Source organism: Pseudophryne corroboree, chromosome 12, assembly GCF_028390025.1.
Source record: "Pseudophryne corroboree isolate aPseCor3 chromosome 12, aPseCor3.hap2, whole genome shotgun sequence".
Lineage (NCBI taxonomy): Eukaryota > Metazoa > Chordata > Amphibia > Anura > Myobatrachidae > Pseudophryne > Pseudophryne corroboree.
Genome location: NC_086455.1, coordinates 115,201,411 through 115,229,224, shown reverse-complemented (window position 1 = coordinate 115,229,224; position 27,814 = coordinate 115,201,411). Strand labels below are relative to the sequence as shown.

Below are 27,814 nucleotides of genomic sequence, written 5' to 3'. Positions count from 1 at the left end.
GTTCTTTTCACACTGTAGGAGTAGGTCCTGGGCTGCGCACAGGCTGCACACACCGGAAAAATAATTAGATGGTGAGTGAGGTGTGAACGGATTTGCAGCTGTGTGCTGACTGAGGAGAATTTTCGCACGGTGTACACATGCAATCGCATACTTGCACGGGGCAAATTTACACTCCCCTTGGGCGGCGACTATCTGTTCGCAGGACAGCAGAATTAGCAGCACAGCGTTCAGTTCTGAATCACCCCCATGTTTCTCTTTCATCCATCTGGGGGACGCTGTGTACTTACTGATGGGTTAGAGTGTGCGGGAAGGGAGTTTGGCACAGAACCTATAAAAACTAACTCCTCCCCCCTCTAACCCCTCCCATCTCCAATTACCTCCATTTTAGTTTTGTGCCTGGAGAGTGCAGGCACAGTTCTCCTTGCTAAAGTTTTTAGTTAGGTTTTTATTTATTTGATTTACCTTTTCTGCAGCGGGGTACACTGTGTTCCACAGGGAATACACTGGGGTGTAGAGATGGATCTTGATCCAGGCACCAACAGGTTAAAGCTTTAGCTGTCCCAAGATGCATTGGGGCCTCTTCTATAACCCCGCCTCCAGGCACTGTGAGCTCAGTTTTCAGTTGGTGTCTGCAGCAGCAGGTCACTTAACAGGTGGGCTGCCCTGAAAAAGCTTTTTCTGACAGAAAATTTCTTCAAAATTTGGCTGTCAGCGCTGTATGTCAGGGTGACACTTCAGCACTGCAGCTCCATCACCTCCCAAGCGGCGTTGCATACTCCCGCTGGCTCAGTTCCCGGGTACTTGCGGCGGAGACGCTCCGGCTTAGGCACACAGTCGCAGACGCTCTCTTGATTCGCGTAGCTGCTACAGGGAGGAGGTAAGAGGAACCCCCAGGCGGAACCCACCATTTTCCGATCGCAGTCTAGGGAGACGGACTGCGACGCTGGCATGGACACGGTGACCGAGCAGGGATCCCACTATATCCACGAGGGCATTTGAGTACAGGTCGGCTATACTAATGTCCACTTTTAATAAGACTCCACAGTACCAGGTGGTGAAGTTCAGCATAGGGGAGTCGGCGTTTGACCTGTAGCCCATCCCCCAGCCCAGGGCGCCATCTACTGCTGGTGTTCCTGCCCTGGAGCTGCCTCACACTCTCTCTGACTGTGACGCTGGGCGCCATTTTCTAAAATAGATGCGACTGGTCTCTGGGACTGCAGAGCAAGGTCTCCTTTGTAAACCCGTCTGTACATCCGCGCCGTGGTTTTACAAGCGCTTAAGTATTCTACATGTCGATATTAAGACAGCGTTAGTTAAGAACAAGTGTACCTGTGCCAGAATATATTGTACGTGTATTCTGATATATACATCCGGTCTCAGACCGCGCATTGTTATATATAGATGTATATATATATATGTTTTTATATGTGTTCATATAATACTCCTATGCAATTTTATTGTCATGAAAATAATTATCTGCATTGCAAACGTGACTGTGTGCCTGTATCTGCTATATGATTTCACTGCGGTGTATTCCAGATATATCTATCACTGTACTGTACCCTAGGGGACTAGGTGCATCTGGGTCAATATATAGTACATCACTGTATTTACCTATTGCATGTAATCTACTGTGTACTCAGTCACATAATACCGTATTTATTTGCAGGTATTGTGTACTGGGTACTCAGCCACATGCTAATGGATTTATTCGCAGGTATTGTACTCTGTCTGGCTTCATCGTACTAAACCGATCTCTGTTGCATTTGTGTGTCATTTGTGTATAATGTTTAACATGTAGGGCAGTAAATCTGGGGACGCTCCAGCATTCTGCAGAGCATGCGCAATGGATTTACCTGAGGGGGAAGTTTTGTGTGATGGTCTGTGTGCTATGTCTCATACATCTCCCAGTCAGTTCGCAGCTCCTGTAATCAATCTGGAGCCAACCTTGGCTGCGTTTTCAAACCTACTGGGTACTCTAGTTGAACGCTTTATGCCCCCTATGGGACCACCTGTAACATTACAGTCACTGATGTACCCATGATTACTCCGCTTTGGGCGGGAACATTTTACCTCACCGGTTGTAGCGTATGACTCATTCCTTGGTCAGGCAAAACCCTATTCCAGGTCACTCTTGTGTCTCTGGGTCATCTAAGTGGGCTGCTCCCTCCTCCCTATCCAATAATCTCTCTGATATTTTATCTGAAGAGAGGGGATCATGCTGTCCTGTCAGTCCCTATATTAGGTGTTTCTGACTAAGATTCTTCATTGCTAAATGATACCACCGCCCTTGCGGTTACTAGGAAACAAATCCTACAAATCACTGATAAGAGGATTCCCCTACTGTGGTTAAACAAACTGATATGTTCACACGTCAGAGGGTAATTAGAACGCTGTTACCACAATCTGACCATTAAGTGTACATCAGACGAGACTCCTGGTCTAATCCAGGGAAGACGTTCCCCCTGTCTACAATGGGCATTAGCTCGGTATCCTCCCCCTGCTTAGTTATATAACAAGTAGGTAATTCACTGCTAGTGAACTTATGTGTCACCAATCGGGTGTCGTCCACTCTGCCTCTCACCACTGTCCCCTCACTGTAGGAACCGACAGATAAGCGTGTGGAGGGATGCCTGAAGTCTATTACTACCTTACGGGTGTTGTACATAGACCATGATTGCGTCCTCTTGGGGCTGCAAAATAGATCGATGACTGGATCAGGCATTAGAGGAAGAGCTGCCCGAGGATATATCTGACTATGACAGACAATCCCTGTCTCACAATACCACCGCCACCTTTTTCTACACCAGGAGGCGTCTCCTGAGGCGGGTGTGTTGGCTACCAAAGCATCGAATACGTCTGTCCTGGCTCGCCGTATTCTGTGGTTGAGGTCATGGAAGGTGGATCTGGACTCCAAAAGTCCTTGGAGGTATTCCACTTTACTGGGGACATCTTATTTGGGGAAGACCTAATTAAAAATTGGGTCTGAATTGGCAGCTACTATGACTGCCTTTCTCCTAAATGCTACTCCTTCTGCACAGAAGGCATAAGGTACTACTTTTTCCTGCTTTCGGCCTTAAGTGAAAGCGGAGGTCAGGCATATCCGAGATTGTCTCATGCTCCCAACAACCACTAAGCCTAACTATCCTGGGCTGCTCGTCAGCCTGCTTCTCATGACAAGCCTGCTGCATGACGGGACAGGCCTCCCCCTGGGGGGATCCCAGGGTGGGGGGCCGACTTTTACGATTTATCCAGGTCTGGTTAATGACCAATTCAGAGGCATGGGATTGAGAAGTTGCCTCTCACGGGTACGCAGTCTCTTTCAAGAGACGTCCCCCTCGCCAGTTCTGCACAACGGTTATCCCTTCGGATCCGTTAAAGGCGCAAGCGCTACAGATGCATTCCCTCTTGGATACAGGAGTGGTAGTGCTGGTACCTCTGTCCCAGAGTGTCAGAGGATACTACTCGACCCTGTTTCTAGTCCCGAAACCTGATGGGTCTTTCCGGCCTATTCTCAATCTCAAATCACTGAAACAAGTTTGTGAGAGTGTCCAAGTTCCGTATGAAAACACTGCGCTCAATTGTACTGGCCATGGAACCCGGAGGCTATATGGTATCCCTGGATATACAAGATGCTTACCTGCATATGCCTATTGCCATATCGCATCAGCAATATCTGCGGTTTGCTATTGGCAACCTTCACTATCCATTCCAGGCTCTGCCGTTTGGACTGGCCACGGTCCCTCAGATCTTCACCAAGGTTATGGCCAGGATGTCTGCTTGTCTCCGTTGCCAGAGAGTCAGGATCCTGCCATATCTGGACGATTTGCTAATTCAGGCAAACTCCCACGATGTCCTCCTCAGTCATCTGCAACTGATTGTAAACTCCCTACAAGCCCACGGGTGGCTCATCAACTGGAAGAAGTCCTCGCTGGTCCCTGCTTTGAGCATGGTGCATCTGGGGGCACTACCGGACACATACAGTCAACGGCTGTTTCTGTCTCCAGAGAAGGTCCTGAAACTTCAGGACAGAATCAGATACTTCCTTTCTCGCCCAAGAGTGTCGATACACTCGGCGATGCAAGTACTAGGCTTCATGGTGTCAGCTCTCGACATGGTAGAGTACGCTCAATTCCATTCCCGCTCTCTACAGAGGTTAATCATTTCCAAGTGGGATGGCCTGCCTCATCGGATCAGGTCTCATATGATCTCCTTGACTCCGGAGGTTCGTCTGGCCCTGAACTGGTAGCTACAGGACCAGCAGTTGAGCAGGGGCCATCCCTTCTGGATCCACAACTGGGTCCTACTGACTATAGATGCCAGTCTGAGGGGTTGGGGTGCGGTGTTGGAGCGGTATCTCTAGGTTATATACAGGATGCTTACCTACATATTCCTATAGCACTGTTCCTTCAGTGTTTTCTCAGGTTTGCTATTCTCCAACAGCATTTTCAGTTCCAGGCCCTACTTTTTGGGTTAGCTACAGCCCCCAGAGTATTTACCAAGATTATGGTGGTAATGGCAGCTTATCTCCGCCAGCAGGGGATAAGAATTTTTCTGTACCTCGACGATCTTTTAGTCCTGGCACAGTTGTAAGAATTGCTCCTATGTTATCTGCAACAGACAATAACGTGTCTGCAAAGGCACGGGTGGCTCATAAATTGGACAAAATCGTCTCTGGTTCCGTCACAGCGAATGACTCACTTGGGGGCTGTACTGGATTCAAGTCTTCAGAGAGTAATCTTACCTCTGAACAAGATATCCAAGGTTCAGTCAAGGATTCAGGACTTGTTACACAGTCAAAAGGTATCCATTCACGCAGCAATGCATGTGATTGGATTGATGGTGTCAACGTTCGACATGGTGGAGTATGCACAGTTCCACTCGAGGCCTCTGCAGCATCTGATTCTTGCCAAATGGAATAGGTTGCATACGATGATAAAAACAGAGTGTCACAACTGAGGGCCTGAGCTGACGGGAGGCAGCCTCAGTTGTAGGGGCTGAGGTGTAGTAGAACCTGGGAGGTTGTATCAGACCCCTAGACATGTAAGTTACACGTAGAAGAATTGCCCGAAGGCGTGACCACGACAACCAGAATAAAAGTCAATGATGTTTATTATGACATACTCCGTATCACAGCAGCAATAAAAGGAAAACATAAAATCAGCAGTGAAATAATACAGTTCCTGGGTACTACAGGGTGGCAAGGGCCACATGGCTCTGGTAGTATGAGACAGTTCTTATTATCTTCTAGTTGGAAAGTCCTTACCAGGCCCGACTGTAGCAATGGAGATAGCCCAGGATCGTACCAGCTGGTGTTCCAGGAAAAGCTGGGCTGCTGTGGGTAAAATGGCTGCTGTGGGTACTGGCTGGAACCAGACTGATGTTAGCACGGAGTGGATTGCTGGATGGAACCAGCCAAATAATAAATGAAGCTTGAGAGCGATGAAATATGATGGATATATGGAGCTTGAGAGCGGTGAAATAATAGTACCGGTGGTGAGAGGTAATCTGCAGAAATGATACCGGCACTTTAAGAAAAGCTGAACTCTGCTGGAAGCAGGTAATTCTGTAACTGGAAACAGATGAGTCCCAGAGGACTGGAGAGTCAGGCTGCACCGCAGATGGTAAACTGGAGCGGGTCTCTTTAGTGAAAGTTTGGAGATGGTAACTGGAACCTGGAAAACAACCACAGGAGAGAGAGACAAACTGGAGCTAGGTTTGACAACCAAAGCACTGACGCCTTCCTTGCTCAGGCACAGAATACTTATACCTGCAGCAAGGAAGGGATTGGCTAGGCAATTATGCAGATTACAATGCAAACAACGGATTGGAGGAATTTGAGCAGGTGACAGAATCCAACATGGCTGCGCCCACGCAGACACTTGGAGGGAAGATTGGTTTGTAATCCATGTGGGAACTTAGACAGTAATGGCGGCGCCAGCCACAGTAAACAGGAGAGAAGGCAGGAATGTGGACATCAGTATAACAGATGAGATCCGGTCCTGGAGCGCTGAGCCAGCCTTAGGAGGCATCTGAAAGGTAAGTAATGGCGTCCAGATACCCGGATCGTGACAGCACCAACCCCCCCCCCCCCTTTAGGAGTGGCCCCAGGACACTTCTTTGGTTTTTGAGGAAACTTGGAGTGGAAATTCTGGACCAAGGCAGGAGCATGGATATCAGAAGCATTGGTCCATGAGCGTTCCTCAGGGCCGTAACTCTTCCAGTCAATAAGATACTGTAATTGACCATAACGGTGACGTGAGTCCAGAATCTTGACCACTTCATACTCAACGCCTCGTTGAGTTTGGACTTTCGGAGCTGGAGGAAGTGTAGAATGAAACCGATTCAGGATCAGCGGTTTCAACAGGGAAACATGGAATGTCCTGGGTATTTTTAAGAAGGGAGGTAACTGGAGTCTGTAAGTAACAGGATTGATGACTTGTTCAATTTTGAAAAGACCGATGTAGCGAGGTGCAGACTTCATGCTGGGAACTCTTAACCTCAAATTCTTCGTGGATAACAACACTTCTTATCCGCAAACTTCTTGTACCTGAACGATGCTTTGAGCAGAGCCGCTCGTACATTCTTCCAGTTGCTTGGAAACTGACGTAAAGTGATATCCACTGCTGGAACAGAAGTTGCTGGAAGCGGTTGGAATTCAGGAACTTTAGGGTGGAATCCATAGTTAGTGAAGAATGGTGTTGAAGAAGATTAGGAATGATATTGGTTGTTATGACAAAACTCGGCCCAGGGAAGTAGTTGAACCCAGTCATCTTGAGAGGAAGATACATAGATGCGGAGGAGGAAGGCCTCCAAGTTCTGATTCACCCTCTCAGTTTGACCATTGGTCTGAGGATGGTAAGCCGTGGAAAACTTTAGTTTGACTTGGAGGACTTGACATAAACTTCGCCAGAATTTGGCTGTGAATTGGACTCCTCGATCTGAGATAATTTCTTCAGGAAGACCGTGGAGTCGGAAGATCTCTTGTATGAACACTTGGGCCAGCTTGGAAGCTGACGGAAGACCGGTGAGAGGAATGAAGTGTGCCATCTTGGTGAACCGGTCAACTACCACCCAGATGGTATTGAACTTGTTGCACATAGGTAAGTCTGTAACGAAATCCATCGACAAATGGGTCCATGGTCGACGAGGAACGGATAGTGGAACCAGTTGCCCTGCAGGCGACTGGCGGGATACTTTGTGTTGGGCACACTTTGGGCAAGATGCAATAAACTCCATGATGTCCTTTTTCAGAGTTGGCCACCAATAGGACCTAGAGATAAACTCCAGGGTTTTTTGGATACCTGTATGTCCGGCAAAACGGGAAGCATGGGCCCAATGCATGAGCTTCTTCCTTAGCACCGGCTTCACAAAACTTTTCCCTGGTGGGGGCGTAGAGTCCATCCCTACCGTGGAGAATGCCAACGGATTAATAATTGGATGCTTGTCTGAAGACTCATTTTCTTGCTCCCATGAGCGGGAAAGGGCATCGGCCTTGCGATTCTGAGAGCCTGGACAGAACTGGAGTTTAAAGTCGAACCTGGAAAAGAAAAGTGATTGACATGGAGACGGGACAGAACCTCCTTTACCCAGAAACGATGTTCCTCTAGATTATTGGCAAAGATGAGGATATCATCTAGATAGACCACGACATGGCGGTATAAGATGTCTCTGAAGATCTCATTCACGAAATGCTGGAAGACAGCTGGAGCGTTGCTCAATCCGAAGGGCATGACGAGGTACTCATAATGTCCGTCACGGGTGTTAAAGGCGGTCTTCCACTCGTCACCCTCACGGATCCGGATGAGATTGTATGCACCTCTCAAGTCCAACTTTGTGAAGATGGTGGCTCCGCTAACTCTATCAAAGAGCTCAGTAATCAGGGGTGAAGGATAGCGGTTCTTGACGGTAATGTCGTTTAAACCTCTGTAGTCGATGCACGGCCGCAGACCACCATCTTTTTTCTTTACGAAAAAGAAGCCTGCGTCGGCTGGAGAAGAGGCAGGTCGGATGAACCCCTTCGCTAGGTTCTCTTTAATGTATTCCTCCATGGAATGCGTCTCAGGCAGAGACAACGGATAAGTTCGGCCTCGAGGTGGAACCTTCCCTGGAACGAGATCAATCGGGCAGTCCCATTCTCTGTGAGGAGGAAGGATATCAGCAGAAGCTTTACTGAACACATCCGTGAAATCTTGATATGGAGGAGGTGGAACATCAGACGACCTGGAGGAGGAAGAACAAACAGGCAATACTTTAAACAAACATGTCTCAGCACAGGAGGGACCCCATACCAGAATTTGCGTAGTCGTCCAGTCAATTGATGGATTGTGGAGACGGAGCCATGGAAGGCCCAGAACCACTGGATGTGTGGCTCTTGGAATCACTAGAAAAGAGATAAATTCAGAATGAAGAACTCCCACTCTCAGACGAACTGGTAGAGTCCAAAGAGAAATAACTGCGTCGAAAATCTTGCTGCCATCCACGGCAGTTAAGGAGATGGACGAAGGAAGTCTCTCGGTGGGTAGGGACCACCGTTTAACATAGGCTTCGGTTATGAAATTCCCAGCTGCTCCGGAATCAAGGAGGGCAATGACGTTCCTGTAACGTTGAGCAATTTGGAGCGAGACTGGGAGATTGCAATCATGAGGAGATGGAGAGGAGATCATTACTCCTAGCCGTCCCTCTCCTTGGCGAGCTAGGATCTGGAGTCCCGGACGTTTGGGACAGGCATTGATGGTGTGAGACGGAGCTGCACAGTAAAGACAAAGAGACTCAGAGAGACGTCTTCGGCGCTCAGCAGGAGTTAGACGGGAACGACCAATTTGCATGGGCTCATCTTTGGATGGTGACAGTTGGCGAGGAGGAGGAGCAGAAGACTTTGGAGCAGATGATCTTCCACGCTCAGTTGCTCTTTCTCTGAAACGTAAATCAACTTTCGTGCAGAGTGAGATTAGCTCATCTAACTTAGAAGGCAAGTCTCTGGTAGCTAACTCATCCTTAATACGCTCTGATAAGCCATGCCAGAATGCAGCATACAGGGCCTCGTCGTTCCATGCCAGTTCGGATGCCAGGATCTGGAACTGTATAAGATACTGTCCTACAGTATGCGATCCCTGGCGTAAACGGAGAATCTCGGATGAATCTGAAGTTACCCGGCCTGGCTCGTCGAAGATACGCCTGAATGTTGACACAAAATCAGTATAGGAGGACAGCAGGGTATCAGACCTCTCCCATAACGGTGATGCCCAGTCAAGGGCTGAGCCACTGAGAAGAGAAATAATGTAGGCAATTTTGGTTCGGTCACTGGGAAAATTGCCAGGTTGTAGCTCAAAATGAATTTCACACTGGTTGAGAAATCCCCTGCAGAATCTTGGAGATCCGTCAAATTTTGCTGGCGTTGGAAGATGAAGACGTGGAGCAGAAATGGGTAAGGTGGGTGGGGTTACAGCTGGAGTCACTGTGGGTGACGCACCGGACGCGTCTGATCCACGGAGGGTTGTCTGAATCCCATCCAGCCGAGTAGAGAGATCCTGGAGACAGCGGATGATGTGGCCCTGTGCAGCCTCCTGATGTTCAAGTCGGGCTGCCAGTTCTTGCATCGGCCTGGCCGCTTGATCCTGGTCTCCGGCTGGATTCATATGGTCAGTGCTTACTGTCACAACTGAGGGCCTGAGCTGACGGGAGGCAGCCTCAGTTGTAGGGGCTGAGGTGTAGTAGAACCTGGGAGGTTGTATCAGACCCCTAGACATGTAAGTTACACGTAGAAGAATTGCCCGAAGGCGTGACCACGACAACCAGAATAAAAGTCAATGATGTTTATTATGACATACTCCGTATCACAGCAGCAATAAAATGAAAAAAAAAATCAGCAGTGAAATAATACAGTTCCTGGGTACTACAGGGTGGCAAGGGCCACAGGGCTCTGGTAGTATGAGACAGTTCTTATTATCTTCTAGTTGGAAAGTCCTTACCAGGCCCGACTGTAGCAATGGAGATAGCCCAGGATCGTACCAGCTGGTGTTCCAGGAAAAGCTGGGCTGCTGTGGGTAAAATGGCTGCTGTGGGTACTGGCTGGAACCAGACTGATGTTAGCACGGAGTGGATTGCTGGATGGAACCAGCCAAATAATAAATGAAGCTTGAGAGCGATGAAATATGATGGATATATGGAGCTTGAGAGCGGTGAAATAATAGTACCGGTGGTGAGAGGTAATCTGCAGAAATGATACCGGCACTTTAAGAAAAGCTGAACTCTGCTGGAAGCTAGGCTGGAAGCAGGTAATTCTGTAACTGGAAACAGATGAGTCCCAGAGGACTGGAGAGTCAGGCTGCACCGCAGATGGTAAACTGGAGCGGGTCTCTTTAGTGGAAGTTTGGAGATGGTAACTGGAACCTGGAAAACAACCACAGGAGAGAGAGACAAACTGGAACTCGGTTTGACAACCAAAGCACTGACACCTTCCTTGCTCAGGCACAGAATACTTATACCTGCAGCAAGGAAGGGATTGGCTAGGCAATTATGCAGATTACAATGCAAACAACAGATTGGAGGAATTTGAGCAGGTGATGGAATCCAACATGGCTGCGCCCATGCAGACACTTGGAGGGAAGATTGGTTTGTAATCCATGTGGGAACTTAGACAGTAATGGCGGCGCCGGCCACAGTAAACAGGAGAGGAGGCAGGAATGTGGACATCAGTATAACAGATGAGATCCGGTCCTGGAGCGCTGAGCCAGCCTTAGGAGGCATCTGAAAGGTAAGTAATGGCGTCCAGATACCCGGATCGTGACACAGAGACTATGGTTCTTACGATAGAAGTAAGAAGTTCATTAGCCTGTTGGCTACAGACATCCCATCCCATCTGGACACGGGGAGACCCTTTTGGATATTCGATTGGGAAATTCTGACAACAGATGCCAGTCTCCAGGGCTGGGGAGCAGTGTCAGGAAGGTTGTGTTTCCAGGGGAAATGGATCAAGGAAGAAGGTTGCCTGCCAATATACATGGCACTGATTCGGGCAAAGTACATTCTTCAGGGGAAACCAGTTCAGATCCACTCGGACAAGGTGACTGCAGTAGCGTACCCCAACCATCAGGGAGGAACTCGCAGCCGAAAAGCGATGAAGGAGGTAAGTCACATACTAAAGTGTGCAGAACTTCATCATCCAGCCTTGTCCGCAGTGTTCGTTCCGGGAGTCCTAAACTGGGAAGCAGGTTTTCTCAGTTGACACGCCATTCAGGCAAGCGAATGGGCTCTACACCCGGAGGTCTTCCAGACCCTAGTAGACAAGTGGGGGTTGCCAGAGATAGATCTCATGGCGTCCCGTCAGAACAACAAAGTTCTCGCATACGGGTTAAGAACAAAGGATCCCAGAGTGATCTTTGTGGATGCCCTGTCAGTGAGATGGGACTTTGATCTGGCTTATGTGTTTCCTCCAATCACCCTTTCTCTAACGTCCTAGTGGATGCTGGGGACTCCGAAAGGACCATGGGGAATAGCGGCTCCGCAGGAGACTGGGCACAAAAGTAAAAGCTTTAGGACTACCTGGTGTGCACTGGCTCCTCCCCCTATGACCCTCCTCCAAGCCTCAGTTAGATTTTTGTGCCCGAACGAGAAGGGTGCATACTAAGGGGCTCTCCTGAGCTGCTTAGAGTAAAAGTTTAAAGTAGGTTTTTTATTTTCAGTGAGACCTGCTGGCAACAGGCTCACTGCACCGAGGGACTAAGGGGAGAAGAAGCGAACTCGCCTGCGTGCAGAGTGGATTGGGCTTCTTAGGCTACTGGACATTAGCTCCAGAGGGACGATCACAGGCCCAGCCATGGATGGGTCCCAGAGCCGCGCCGCCGGCCCCCTTACAGAGCCAGAAGACTGAAGAGGTCCGGAAAATCGGCGGCAGAAGACGTCCTGTCTTCAATAAGGTAGCGCACAGCACCGCAGCTGTGCGCCATTGCTCTCAGCACACTTCACACTCCGGTCACTGAGGGTGCAGGGCGCTGGGGGGGGGCGCCCTGAGACGCAATAAAAACACCTTTTTTGGCAAAAAATACATCACATATAGCTCCTGGGCTATATGGATGCATTTAACCCCTGCCAATTTTTCCATAAAAAAGCGGGAGAAAGGCCGCCGAGAAGGGGGCGGAGCCTATCTCCTCAGCACACTGGCGCCATTTTTTCCTCACAGCTCCGTTGGAGGAAGGCTCCCTGACTCTCCCCTGCAGTCCTGAACTACAGAAACAGGGTAAAACAAGAGAGGGGGGGCACTAATTTGGCAGATAAATATATACAGCAGCTATATCAGGGAAAAACACTTATATAAGGTTATCCCTATATATATATATAGCGCTCTGGTGTGTGCTGGCAAACTCTCCCTCTGTCTCCCCAAACGGCTAGTGGGGTCCTGTCCTCTGTCAGAGCATTCCCTGTGTGTGTGCTGTGTGTCGGTACGTTGTGTCGACATGTATGAGGAGGAAAATGGTGTGGAGGCGGAGCAATTGCCTGTGTTAGTGATGTCACCCCCTAGGGAGTCGACACCTGACTGGATGGTCTTATGGAAAGAATTACGTGATAGTGTCAGCACTTTACAAAAGACTGTTGACGACATGAGACAGCCGGCAAATCAGTTAATACCTGTACAGGCGTCTCAAACACCGTCAGGGGCTCTAAAACGCCCGTTACCTCAGGTCGATACAGACACTGACACGGACACTGACTCCAGTGTCGACGGTGAGGAAACAAACGTATTTTCCAGTAGGGCCACACGTTACATGATCACGGCAATGAAGGAGGTTTTGAACATTTCTGATACTACAAGTACCACAAAAAAGGGTATTATGTGGGGTGTGAAAAAACTACCCGTAGTTTTTCCTGAATCAGATGAATTAAATGAGGTGTGTGATGAAGCGTGGGTTTCCCCCGATAAAAAACTGCTAATTTCTAAAAAATTATTGGCATTATACCATTTCCCGCCAGAGGTTAGGGCACGTTGGGAAACACCCCCTAGGGTAGATAAGGCGCTCACACGCTTATCAAAACAAGTGGCGTTACCGTCTCCTGATACGGCCGCCCTCAAGGAACCAGCTGATAGGAAGCTGGAAAATATCCTAAAAAGTATATACACACATACTGGTATTATACTGCGACCAGCAATTGCCTCAGCCTGGATGTGCAGTGCTGGGGTGGCTTGGTCGGATTCCCTGACTGAAAATATTGATACCCTGGACAGGGACAATATATTATTGACTATAGAGCATTTAAAGGATGCATTTCTATATATGCGAGATGCACAGAGGGATATTTGCACTCTGGCATCAAGAGTAAGTGCGATGTCCATTTCTGCCAGAAGAGGGTTATGGACGCGACAGTGGTCAGGTGATGCGGATTCCAAACGGCATATGGAAGTATTGCCGTATAAAGGGGAGGAGTTATTTGGGGTCGGTCTATCGGACCTGGTGGCCACGGCAACGGCTGGGAAATCCACCTTTTTACCCCAGGTCACCTCTCAGCAGAAAAAGATACCGTCTTTTCAGGCTCAGTCCTTTCGTCCCCATAAGGGCAAGCGGGCAAAAGGCCACTCATATCTGCCCCGGGGCAGAGGAAGGGGAAAAAGACTGCAGCAGACAGCCTCTTCCCACGAACAGAAGCCCTCCCCCGCTTCTGCCAAGTCCTCAGCATGACGCTGGGGCCTTACAAGCGGACTCAGGCACGGTGGGGGCCCGTCTCAAGAATTTCAGCGCGCAGTGGGCTCACTCGCAAGTGGACCCCTGGATCCTGCAGGTAGTATCTCAGGGGTACAAATTGGAATTCGAGACGTCTCCCCCTCGCCGGTTCCTGAAGTCTGCTTTACCAACGTCTCCCCCCGACAGGGAGGCGGTATTGGAAGCCATTCACAAGCTGTATTCCCAGCAGGTGATAATCAAGGTACACCTCCTACAACAGGGAAAGGGGTATTATTCCACGCTGTTTGTGGTACCGAAGCCGGACGGCTCGGTGAGACCCATTTTAAATCTGAAATCCTTGAACACTTACATAAAAAGGTTCAAGTTCAAGATGGAGTCACTCAGAGCAGTGATAGCGAACCTGGAAGAAGGGGACTATATGGTGTCTCTGGACATCAAGGATGCTTACCTCCATGTCCCAATTTGCCCTTCTCACCAAGGGTACCTCAGGTTTGTGTTACAGAACTGTCACTATCAGTTTCAGACGCTGCCGTTTGGATTGTCCACGGCACCCCGGGTCTTTACCAAGGTAATGGCCGAAATGATGATTCTTCTTCGAAGAAAAGGCGTCTTAATTATCCCTTACTTGGACGATCTCCTGATAAGGGCAAGGTCCAGAGAACAGTTAGAGGTCGGAGTAGCACTATCTCAAGTAGTACTACGACAGCACGGATGGATTCTAAATATTCCAAAATCGCAGCTGATTCCGACGACACGTCTGCTGTTCCTAGGGATGATTCTGGACACAGTACAGAAAAAGGTGTTTCTCCCGGAGGAGAAAGCCAGGGAGTTATCCGACCTAGTCAGGAACCTCCTAAGACCAGGCCAAGTGTCAGTGCATCAATGCACAAGGGTCCTGGGAAAGATGGTGGCTTCTTACGAAGCGATTCCATTCGGCAGATTCCACGCAAGAACTTTTCAGTGGGATCTGCTGGACAAATGGTCCGGATCGCATCTTCAAATGCATCAGCGGATAACCCTGTCTCCAAGGACAAGGGTGTCTCTCCTGTGGTGGTTACAGAGTGCTCATCTCCTAGAGGGCCGCAGATTCGGCATTCAGGATTGGGTCCTGGTGACCACGGATGCCAGCCTGAGAGGCTGGGGAGCAGTCACACAGGGAAGAAATTTCCAGGGCTTGTGGTCAAGCATGGAAACGTCACTTCACATAAATATCCTGGAACTAAGGGCCATTTACAATGCCCTATGTCAGGCAAGGCCTCTGCTTCAGGGTCAGCCGGTGTTGATCCAGTCGGACAACATCACGGCAGTCGCCCACGTAAACAGACAGGGCGGCACAAGAAGCAGGAGGGCAATGACGGAAGTTGCAAGGATTTTTCGCTGGGCGGAAAATCATGTGATAGCACTGTCAGCAGTGTTCATTCCGGGAGTGGACAACTGGGAAGCAGACTTCCTCAGCAGACACGATCTTCACCCGGGGGAGTGGGGACTTCACCCAGAGGTCTTCCACATGATTGTGAACCGTTGGGAAAAACCAAAGGTGGACATGATGGCGTCCCGCCTCAACAAAAAACTGGACAGATATTGCGCCAGGTCAAGGGACCCTCAGGCAATAGCTGTGGACGCTCTGGTAACACCGTGGGTGTACCAGTCAGTATATGTGTTCCCTCCTCTGCCTCTCATACCCAAGGTACTGAGAATCATAAGGAGAGGTGTAAAGACTATACTCGTGGCTCCGGATTGGCCAAGAAGGACTTGGTACCCGGAAATTCAAGAGATGCTCACGGAAGACCCGTGGCCTCTACCTCTAAGAAAGGACCTGCTCCAGCAGGGACCATGTCTGTTCCAAGACTTACCGCGGCTGCGTTTTGACGGCATGGCGGTTGAACGCCGGATCCTGAAGGAAAAAGGCATTCCGGATGAAGTTATCCCTACCCTGATCAAAGCCAGGAAGGATGTAACTGTGCAACATTATCACCGTATTTGGCGTAAATATGTTGCGTGGTGTGAGGCCAGGAAGGCCCCTACAGAGGAATTTCAACTGGGTCGTTTCCTGCATTTCCTGCAAACAGGACTGTCTATGGGCCTCAAATTAGGGTCCATTAAGGTTCAAATTTCGGCCCTGTCAATATTCTTCCAAAAAGAACTAGCTTCAGTTCCTGAAGTTCAGACGTTTGTCAAGGGGGTACTGCATATACAGCCTCCTTTTGTGCCTCCAGTGGCACCTTGGGATCTCAATGTAGTTTTGGGATTCCTAAAATCACATTGGTTTGAACCACTCACCACTGTGGACTTAAAATATCTCACATGGAAAGTGGTAATGCTGTTAGCCCTGGCTTCAGCCAGGCGTGTATCAGAATTGGCGGCTTTATCCTATAAAAGCCCTTACCTAATTTTTTATACGGACAGGGCAGAATTGAGGACTCGTCCTCAATTTCTCCCTAAGGTGGTTTCAGCATTTCACTTAAACCAGCCTATTGTGGTGCCTGCGGCTACTAGGGTCTTGGAGGATTCCGAGTTGCTGGACGTAGTCAGGGTCCTGAAAATATATGTTTCCAGGACGGCTGGAGTCAGAAAATCTGACTCGCTGTTTATCCTGTATGCACCCAACAAGCTGGGTGCCCCTGCTTCTAAGCAGACGATTGCTCGTTGGATTTGTAGTACAATTCAGCTTGCACATTCTGTGGCAGGCCTGCCACAGCCAAAATCTGTAAAAGCCCATTCCACACGGAAAGTGGGCTCTTCTTGGGCGGCTGCCCGAGGGGTCTCGGCTTTACAACTTTGCCGAGCAGCTACTTGGTCAGGGGCAAATACGTTTGCAAAATTCTACAAATTTGATACCCTGGCTGAGGAGGACCTGGAGTTCTCTCATTCGGTGCTGCAGAGTCATCCGCACTCTCCCGCCCGTTTGGGAGCTTTGGTATAATCCCCATGGTCCTTTCGGAGTCCCCAGCATCCACTAGGACGTTAGAGAAAATAAGAATTTACTTACCGATAATTCTATTTCTCATAGTCCGTAGTGGATGCTGGGCGCCCATCCCAAGTGCGGATTGTCTGCAATACTTGTACATAGTTATTGTTACAAAAATCGGGTTATTATTGTTGTGAGCCATCTTTTCAGAGGCTCCTCTGTTATCATGCTGTTAACTGGGTTCAAATCACAAGTTGTACGGTGTGATTGGTGTGGCTGGTATGAGTCTTACCCGGGATCCTTCCTTATTGTGTACGCTCGTCCGGGCACAGTGTCCTAACTGAGGCTTGGAGGAGGGTCATAGGGGGAGGAGCCAGTGCACACCAGGTAGTCCTAAAGCTTTTACTTTTGTGCCCAGTCTCCTGCGGAGCCGCTATTCCCCATGGTCCTTTCGGAGTCCCCAGCATCCATACGGACTATGAGAAATAGAATTATCGGTAAGTAAATTCTTATTATTACCCAGGGTGGAGAGAAAGATAAAACAAGGAAAGGGTGCTGTGATACTAATGGCTCCGGCTTGGCCCAGTAGAAATTGGTACACAGATCTGCAGAGAATGTCGATGGATGCCCCACTCCTGCTCCCTCAACGTCCAGATCTACTGATGCAGGGTCCTTGTTGTCACAGACATCTGGATCGACTGTCTTTGACAGTGTGGCTCTTGAAACCTCTATCCTGAAGTCAAGAGTATTCTCACAACAGGTAATTCAAACAATGCTCAGAGCAAGGAAACCTTTCTCAGCTCGCATTAATCACCGACTATGGCAAACCTATATTCATTGGTGCAGTGAACGGAAAATGGACCCTAAGTCTTTCAGAGTTGCCAGGGTCTTAGCATTCCCGCAGGTAGGAATTAATAAAGGTTTGAAGGTGGCTTCCTTCAGAGTGCAAGTGTCAGCATTGACTGTATGGTTCCAAAAGAAAATTGCCAACTTACATGATGTGCATACTTTTTTCCAGGGAATGCTGCGCATTCAACCTCCCTTTGTTCCTCCTACAGTGCCTTGGGACTTAAATTTAGTCCTAAAGGCCCTTCAAGTTGCCCCATTTGAACCACTTAATAAAGTGGATCTTAAATGGTTGACAGCTAAAGTTCTCTTTCTACTGGCCATGGCGTCGGCTAGAAGAGTATCAGATTTAGGGGCATTGTCACGTCGTTCCCCATTTCTGATATTTTTTTTACATTATTTTTTTTTTTTTATCCAGATAAAGCAGTTCTCAGAACTACATCTGGGTATCTTCCCAAGGTGGTGTCTAAATTCCACCTTAACAAAGAAATTGTAGTCCCGGCTTTCCAGGTACCGGACCTTCTGCGGGACATGCATTGCTGGACGTGGTCCGTGCCTTAAGTATCTACGTGGATCGTACCAGTGCCATGAGAAAATGACAGATTCTCTCTTCATTCTCTATGGATTTCACAAGAGAGGATGTCCTGCTGATAAGCAGACACTGGCAAGATGGCTTCGGGTGACTATTTCAGAAGCATATTCTCAGGCTGATCTCCCTGTTTCGGCTAATGTCTCTGCTCACTCTACTCGTAAGGTAGGTCCATCATGGGCAGCACAATGTGGTGCTTCAGCAGAACAGATATGTAAGGCAGCCACATGGTCTTCCATTAACACATTCATTAGACATCATGCCATGGATACCTTTGCCTCTCATGACGCTGAATTTGGGCGAAGGATTCTCCTGTCCAATCAGGAGCGTCCCCACCACTTAATTGCTTTGGGAAATCCCAATGTTATCCTGTGGATAACCTGTGGACCCTACTGGAGAAATATACGTTATGATAAGAACTTACCGTTGATAACGGTATTTCTCCTAAGTCCACAAGATCCACAGGCATCCCACCCTGACGCACCTGATTTTAGGATCCTTTTACTCACTATCCTCTTCCTTCTTGTATGGAAGGGTGTCTATGTGTGTTCTTCTCGCCTGATTAGGGCTATGTATGATGCTTCTGCCTTGAGCTTTGGAATATAACTGATTTGCCTGAGCCAGGAGGCGGGGCTATATGGACGAGCCCGTTGCATGCTGGGAGGCTGGAAAAGCTTTGACCGATTGGTGCTTCATCATAACCCAGTGTTATCCTGTGGCCTTAGGAGGAATACCGTAATCAATGGTAAGTTCCTACCATAACGTATATTTTTGTTTGTCTCGGTAAATTCTAGTCCATTTCACTATTTAAAAAATATTTTTTGTTTTCTAAGAATCTGTGGTTCCTTCTGGACAAGCATCAGTCTCCTCCCATGATTGGAGAGGAAGCTATGATCAATTATACCAACTTCCAGACGGTTGGTGAAAAGGCGGGGCCGAAATGCAAGTAAGCAAGCATTTTTTATTTTTTTTTCAAAAACTTTTTATTGAGTCATCATGAAAGTCACAAGATATACATAAATCGTAAAACAATAGTGCATTGGCTTTAAGATCAAGCAGTGCACATCATCGTCTTCTACATTCAGCAATAGTTAAGACAATATTCCTTAAAAAAAAAAAAACAGTTAACAGTTATCATGCTACTGTTATTGTACATGTTATAGGCAACCCAGAGGGAGGCCGCCACAGCCACCCGCATCTAGACCAAGGATACCGGTTGTTCCTGTGCGGCAAGTCTAGTTAGGTACCACGTGGTGTTTTTGAGGCTGTTATGAATGTTTAGACGCGTGGTAAGGGGCAAAGTGGGGATGTAGGATTCCCACAGGTGAAAGAATCGTTCCACTTGTTTACCTCTGTCCACAATGGCCTCCACCCAGTCCATCCTAAATATATGATTTAACTTATTTAGGAATAGTGGTATCTGTGGTGATGTACTATTTATCCATCCCTGTAGTATAGTCTTTTTCCCCGCTGCGCTTAAGGCTATCAGTAATTTTTTACATTCCGATGGCATGCGGAGGGCAGGATCAATAATACCCAGGACTGCCCATTCAGGGGTGAAGGGCACATAGGTAATTAGATTTGCCTCCGCATATCTCCTAACTAGATGCCAGAAGTATTGCACAATCGGGCATGTCCACAAACAATGAAAAGTATCTGCTTCACTCTGATGACATTTTGAACAAGAGTGCGAGTCGGTCGCTCCCATGTGGAAGCGCCGTAGCGGGGATAAGTAAGTGTTATGATATACATTAAGAAACAACTCAGTGTACATGCTTGCTGGGAGGACTTTTCTGGAGTAAAGTAGCGATTTTTCCATAATTGGTATGGTCAGATCAGGAAAGTGAGCCAACCAAGTGGACATACCATTCCTCACAGTAGCGTGGTCTAATATTTTTCTCAAGAAAGTGTAGTGGATGGAAATGGCCTTACGTTTCGGTACCGGGAGTGCTAAGATACTATCCAGAGAGTTGGTCCAGTCCCCATCCGCAAAGTGTGCAAGGACATGTCTGACATAGAATTGTGTCTGCAAAAATGAAAGGGGAGATGAGACAATCACCTCATGCCTCGCAGAGACCTCTGAGAGGGTGAGCGGACGGTGGGCCTCCACTGCCACTAATGAGCGAATTGATGTTATGCTCTCCTCCCTCCAAGTCTGGAAGGGGTGAGCAGCCATGCCGTCCAAGAAGTCTGGGTTTTTAATTAGGGGTAGGTGTAAGGAGTAATATGGGTTCAGTTTCGCATCATGTCGCAGTATGTGCCACATCTTCCTGGTAGACCATAGAAGAGGGTTAGACCGAATGTGATCAGGTATTTCCCAGTCATGCTGATGGAGGAAACATGTCAAGGCTACAGTCGGAAGGAAGCTTTGCTCGAGGGATGTGTTCGTGTAAATAGAGCTGTTCTGCAACCAGTCCCTTAAGTGTCTCAAAAGAGCAGCGTGATTATAAACCACTACATCTGGAACATTAATACCCCCATTGGATTTAGGCTGAGTAAGCTTACGCAAAGCGATGCGAGCTCGGCCCCCCTCCATATAAAGGTTCTAATAAGTTTATTAATCTGTTGTGAGTCCTGCTTCGTCAACAGTATGGGAAGTGTTTGCAAGGGGTATAGTAGGCGAGGTATTGCCACCATTTTCAAGAGAGACTGGCCCTACCAAGGTATGACAATGGAAGACGTTCCCATCTCTTAACATCATCGTTCAAGGTGTGTATTACCTTATGTACGTTGAATTTGTATAGTTCTGAAATGCAAAGCATTTACTAATCGATTCTACTTTTAATTAGCAATGTTCGTAACTCCAGCTTGAGATTGTCATGGCAACTATTAACACCCTGGTGACAGAGATTACAGGGTCACCCCAAACTGCTCTGTATCCGTTTTGTCCATGCTGTTAGCATTGCATGCCCAGGACTGGTATTCCACTGAGGTGGTGGAGGCACTTGTTTACTGCACACTTGATTTGCTACCAGACTGTCACTCACACACATTACTGCAAAGCTGAGAAACAAGATTGAAGTCTCACCTCATGAGACTGAGCTCCTCATGCAACATCAGGCTGTGGGACTGATTCAGAACTGATTGCTTTTGTGCAAAATCCACAGCGGATGATTATTGAACGCCTACACATGCACCGCAATGCGCAGGCGCGACGCCAAACAGCGAAAACAATGGTGCAAAAATTTTGATCGCTAGGCATACGCAAGGTGATTGACAGGAAGCGGACGTTTGGTGGTTGTAACTGGACATTTTCTGGGAGTGTCTGAAAAAACGCAGGCGTTCCCAAGCGTTTTCTGGGAGGGTGTGTGTCGTCAGCTCCGACCCCGAACAGCCTGATCCTATTGCACTGTAGGAGTAAGTCCTGGGCTACACACAGACTGGAAAAATCATTCAATGGTGAGTGAGTTGCGGACGGATTTACAGATGTCCGCTGTCTGGCGAAGCTGGCGTACGCGTGCATTCGCTCACTTGCACAGGGCGGGTTTTCACTCTCTATGGGTGGGGGACTATCAAATTTGCAGAGGAGCAATCAAGTCTGAATCGGGCCCTATGTTTCTCCTCCGTGCAGCTGCGGGCACAGGTTAGCCACAGGCAGTTTACATTGTAAATTTTCTGCATTCATAAATTGTATCATTGTATTCTAATTATAATGTATCCATGCATATACAGAACAGCTGTTTTCTCTTTCATTTTAGGCATTTTTTTACAGCTAAAGTCTTCAGCAAACTTATTCACAATGATCCTTATGGCCGGATATCAATTATGCAATTTTTCAACTATGTCATGAGAAAAGGTAAGTGGGGGAAGCAAGCTGTTGCTGATACATAGGCTTGCCATAATATCCCTTTCATCCGGAACACCTATGATTTACGCAGGTTCTTTGGCTGATTAAAACCAGGTGAAATGCAGGCTTGAATTAGCCCGCCACAGAACCTGTGTAATTCATATAGGTCCCGGATTAAAGGGATACTGTGGCAAGCCTACTGATACCCGATACAATAAGGGGCGTATTCAATAGATTTTTTTCGGAAGGGGTTCCGAGCTATTTATAGAGGGCAGTTTTTTTCCGACAAGTCGTAATAGGCGCCAATCCGCGCGCTTCTGTCGGAAACTGGGCCAAATGTTGACAGGTTTTGGCCCCTTTCCGACAATCTCAATCCGACTTTAAAATAAATCGGATTGAGCAGGGCGTTCCCCCCCCACCCCTGGCCAGGCACCTCACTCCCGGCAGCACCCCCCCATCGCAGACATCAGCGCCGTCCGCTGCCGCTGTCAGCGCACCCGGCAGCAGAAGGACAGGACACCGGGAACGACCAAATCAGACTGTCGAATTTGGCTCAAATCCGACAGTCGGATTTGGCCATTCATTGAATAGCCCTTGCCGGATCCATTCCGACAAATGCATTACGGAATGGATCCGACACTTATTGAATATACCCCTATGTTGTTAAGTGTCTCATTATTGCTGTCTGTTTTATGTGGGTATGTAATATGTGCCAGTCATAACTGTAGTACCTCAATAAGATGTTTACCGATTGTCATTCTAGACTATGGACTTTGTACTGTGTTTTGTCAGGAATTCAAAACTCTGAACTTTCTATGTAAAGCAATGTAAAGTGCTAACATTTACATTACACTGTAGGAAATAGTCATCAAAAGACCTGTGCCTAATCTACAATTTAAAAGACAAAAGCTAACTTAATATATTTGAATGTTTTAGTACGGATCAGTTGGATTACTTTCAGTAAAGGCCCCCAAACATCAGCAATTTAAAAAAAAAACTATTTGCAGATTCTGAGCTGTTTTCCCAGATTTAAAGATTCCCCAATCTGCATCCATACCTTACAGATATGTTTCAGTGATTTGCAGATCATTTTCAGCAAATACAGATCTGCCATTCTTGAAGTTTAGTAGAAACAGTCTGTAAATCTGCTAATTGTTACCATACACTAGCAATCTACAGCCCCAATTGATCTGTGAAATCCAACATTTTGGACAACATGATTTACCAATCCCAATGGATTTTTAGTCTGAATTAGCGATCTGAGAACCCAATACATTACAGATTTATTTGCACAATCATCTGCAAAATGGCAAATTGTCCCAATCGATTGCTGATGTATGGGGGCGCCTTTATAGCATCAGGTTTCTGGTTTGCAGACTCCTGCATCAGGTGGGACACAGTGATTTCTAGCAGATCACACACCATCCAATTGGTTGCCAGTGACTGAACCCTACAGTATTTAATTTTTTTCATAGGTGTAACAAAATTAAATTCCTAAATAAAAGCAACCTACTGCAGGTATAGTTCTAAAAAAGCAGTAAGTGAAGTCATGCCCTAAAAGAATGAGGGTATTTCACCTTTCATCACACAAAACAGAGATTTACGCAGTCGTAATAGTGTCCCACTCTACTGATAAACTGGGACACGAGTTGGACCTAAAGATTACCTGGACATGAAATCCACCCCATACTATGTTTTATGTTCCAAATAGTCTTACATTGTCACTTACTGCACATTAAACAAATGTATCTGTCCAGAGTGCTTAGAATGAAACGTGTATTAATGTGTTGGAACTGTAGTTTCTTCTTTGATCTTTTTACAATGCCAGCATGAAGGTTATCCGGTGTTAGTTCGACCACACTTAGGCCGACAGTCATTAGATCGACCACTATTGATCGACATGGTCTTTAGGTCGACATATGAAAAGGTCAAAATGGGTTTTCTAAAAAAAAAAAATAATTTTAAACTTTTACTTACTTTGCGATCCACGTGGACTACGATTGGGAATAGTAACCTGTGCCGAGCGCAGCGGTAGCAGAGCGAAGCACCTTGTCCCCAGTATGGCAAGCAGACACGGTGCACTAATTGGGGTTCCCGGTCACTTTATGAAGAAAACAACACCAAAACAAATGAAGAAAAAAATACCCTCCTGTCAACCTTGTTCCATGTCAACTTTTTCGTGTCGACCTCATGACCATGTCGACCAATAGTGGTCGACCTATTGACTGTCAACCTAGTTAGGGTCGACCCAGTGAACCACACCCAGCATGAAGGTAGCTGCCTACTGATCAGCTATAGAAGGGAGACAGTATAGGGCCCTCCTCTTTCCTTACAAGTTCTGTCTGCTTTAGAATATCATGCTTGCAGTTCTCAGGCTGTCACTCGCCACTCAAGCAATCCAGGCACTGGCTACAACACTGCCACATTAATCAGAATTACCAACTATTACTAATATGTCTTTTCACCTTCATGAAGCTGCTTTTCCCAAACACCAGGAGCTTGATCCTGTAGGTGTTAGCGGCAGGATCAATCAGGATCAGCGGTCACACTGCAGTTTATAATTAGTCCTACTGCTTACACACCCATCCACAAGGGTTACAACTTACAAGTTGTCAAATGTAATTGTTCTTCACCTATGTCAGTGGTTCCCAAACCCAGTCCTTGGTTCCCAAACCCAGTACACGTTTCCCAGGTCTCCTCACAGAATCACAAGTGAAATAATTAGCTCCACCTGTGTTTTTTTTTTTTTTTTTTTTCTCTAACGTCCTAGTGGATGCTGGGAACTCAGAAAGGACCATGGGGAATAGCGGGCTCCGAAGGAGGCTGGGTACTCTAGAAAGATTTATGACCACCTGGTGTGCACTGGCTCCTCCCACTATGACCCTCCTCCAAGCCTCAGTTAGATCTTGTGCCCGGCCGAGGTTGGATGCACACTAGGGGCTCTCCTGAGCCTCTAGAAAGAAAGTATAGAATTAGGTTTTTTATTTTCAGTGAGACCTGCTGGCAACAGGCTCACTGCAGCGAGGGACTAAGGGGAGAAGAAGCGAACTCGCCTGCTTGCAGCCGGATTGGGCTTCTTAGGCTACTGGACACCATTAGCTCCAGAGGGATCGACCGCAGGCCCAGTCCTTGGTGTTCGGTCCCGGAGCCGCGCCGCCGTCCCCCTTACAGAGCCAGAAGCAAGAAGAGGTCCGGAAAATCGGCGGCAGAAGACATCAGTCTTCACCAAGGTAGCGCACAGCACTGCAGCTGTGCGCCATTGCTCCTCATGCACACTTCACACTCCGGTCACTGAGGGTGCAGGGCGCTTGGGGGGGGCGCCCTGAGCAGCAATAAAAACACCTTGGCTGGCAAAAATACCACAATATATAGCCCCAGAGGCTATATATGTGGTAAATACCCCTGCCAGAATCCAGAAAAAAGCGGGAGAATAGGCCGCGGAAAAGGGGCGGAGCTTTCTCCCTCACACACACTGGCGCCATTTTCTCTTCACAGTGCAGCTGGAAGAAAGCTCCCCAGGCTCTCCCCTGTAGTTTTCAGGCTCAAAGGGTTAAAAAGAGAGGGGAGGCACTAAATTTAGGCGCAATATTGTATATACAAGCAGCTATTGGGGAAAATTCACTCAGTTATAGTGTTAATCCCCACATTATATAGCGCTCTGGTGTGTGCTGGCATACTCTCTCTCTGTCTCCCCAAAGGGCTTTGTGGGGTCCTGTCCTCAGTCAGAGCATTCCCTGTGTGTGTGCGGTGTGTCGGTACAGCTGTGTCGACATGTTTGAGGAGGAGGCTTATATAGTGACGGAGCAGATGCCGATAAATGTGATGTCGTCCCCTGGGGGCCGACACCAGAGTGGATGGTTAGGTGAAAGGTATTAACCGACAGTGTCAACTCCTTACATAAAAGGGTGGATGACGTAACAGCTGTGGGACAGCCGGCTTCTCAGCCCGCGCCTGCCCAGGCGTCTCAAAGGCCATCAGGGGCTCAAAAACGCCCGCTCATTCAGATGGCAGACACAGATGTCGACACGGAGTCTGACTCCAGTGTCGTCAAGGTTGAGACATATACACAATCCACTAGGAACTTCCGTGACTTGATCCCGGCAATAAAAAATGTGTTACACATTTCTGACATTAACCTCTAAAAATGGGTTTTTATGTTTGGGGAGAAAAAGCAGGCAGTGTTTTGTTCCCCCATCAGATGAATGAATGAAGTGTGTGAGAAGCGTGGGTTCCCCCTGATAAGAAACTGGTAATTTCAAAAAAGTTACTGATGGCGTACCTTTTCCCGCCAGAGGATAAGTTACGCTGGGAGATATCCCCTAGGGTGGATAAGGGCTCACACGGTTGTCAAAATAGGTGGCACTGCCGTTTTAGGAACGGCCACTTTGAAGGTACCTGTTGATAAAAAGCAGGAGGCTATCCTGAAGTCTGTTTTACACACCCAGGTACTAGACTGAAACCTGCAGAGCGTGCTGCTGCAGCGTGGTCGGTGACCCTGTCAAACATACTAGTTTGCTAACATGAGAACATATTAAAGACGTCGTCTTATATATGAGGGATGCACAGAGGGATATTTTGCCGGCTGGCATCCAAAATGAATGTAATGTCCATTCTGTCAGGAGGGTATTAGAGACCTGTCACTGGACAGGTGATGCTGACTTTAAAAGGCGCATAGAGATTCTGCCTTATAAGGGTGAGGAATTATTTGGGGATGGTCTCTGGGACCTCGTATCCGCAGCAACAGCTGGGAAGAAATATTTTTACCTCAGTTTTCCTCACAGACTAAGAAAGCACTGTATTATCAGGTACAGTCCTTTCGGCTTCAGAAAAGCCGAAAGGCGCTTCCTTTCTGTACAGAGACAAGGGAAGAGGGAAAAAGCTGCACCAGTCAGCCTGTTCCCAGAATCATAATTCTTCTCTCGCTTCCTCTGAGTCCACAGCATGACGCGGGGGCTCCACAGGTGTAGCCAGGTACGGTGGGGGGGCGTCTCAAAAATTTCAGCGATCAGTGGGCTCGCTCACAGGTGGATCCCTGTTTCATTCAAGTAGTATTTCAAGGGTACAAGCTGGAATTCGAGATGTCTTCCCCCCGCCGTTTCCTCAAATATGCCTTGCCGACTACTCCCTCAGGCAGGGAGGCTGTGCTAGAGGCAATTAATAAGCTATATTCCCATCAGGTAATACTTAAGGTGCCCCTACTTCAACAAGGACGGGGTTACTATTCCACACGGTTTGGGGTACCGAAACCGCATGGTTCGGTGTGACCCTTTTTTATATTTAAAATCCTTGAACACATACATAAAAAATTCAAGTTCAAGATGGAATCGCCCAGGGCGGTTATTGCAAGCCTGGACGAGGGGGATTACATGGTATCCCGGGACATCAAGGATGCTTACCTGCATGTCCCCATTTACTATCCTCGCCAGGAGTACCTCAGATTTGTGGTACAGGATTACCATTACCAAGTCCAGACTCTGCCGTTTGGACTGTACATGGCACCGAGGGTGTTACCAAGGTAATGGCCGGAATGATGATACTCCTTCGAAAAAGGGGAGTTTTTAATGATCCCGTACTTGGACAATCTCCTTATAAGGGCGAGGTCCAAGGAGCAGTTGCTAGTTGGGGTAGCACTATTTTGGAAAGTGCTACAACAGCACGGTTGGATTCTAAACAGTCCAAAGACACAGCTGTTTCCTACGACACGTCTACTGTTCCTGGGGATGGTTCTGGACACAGACCAGAAATAAGTGTTTCTCCCGGAGGAGAAAGCCATGGAGCTGTCATCTCTAGTCAGAGACCTCCTGAAGCCAAAACAGTTATCGGTGCATCATTGCACGCGAGTCCTGGGAAAAATGATAGCTTCCTACGAAGCAATCCCATTCGGCAGGTTCCATGCAAGAACTTTTCAGGGGGACCTGTTGGACAGGTGGTCCGGATCACATCTTCAGATGCATCGGCTGATAACCCTGTCTCCAAGGACGAGGGTATCTCTACTGTAGTGGCTGCAG

The 27,814-nt window shown here is 47.8% G+C and overlaps 1 protein-coding gene across 6 annotated transcripts in view; it reads left to right on the top strand.

Annotated features, from left to right (window-relative positions):
- PPP2R3C (protein phosphatase 2 regulatory subunit B''gamma) overlaps nt 1–27,814 on the top strand; it is a 66,430-nt gene that overhangs the window by 12,943 nt on the left and 25,673 nt on the right. For 5 of the 6 annotated variants that reach the window (XM_063947892.1, XM_063947893.1, XM_063947890.1 and 2 more), the window contains 2 exons: nt 18,853–18,965; nt 21,718–21,815. In XM_063947892.1, the coding sequence (XP_063803962.1) occupies nt 18,853–18,965; nt 21,718–21,815 (211 nt within the window). The remainder of the gene's footprint in view (nt 1–18,852; nt 18,966–21,717; nt 21,816–27,814) is intronic. The other variant, XM_063947895.1, reaches the window with a different exon arrangement.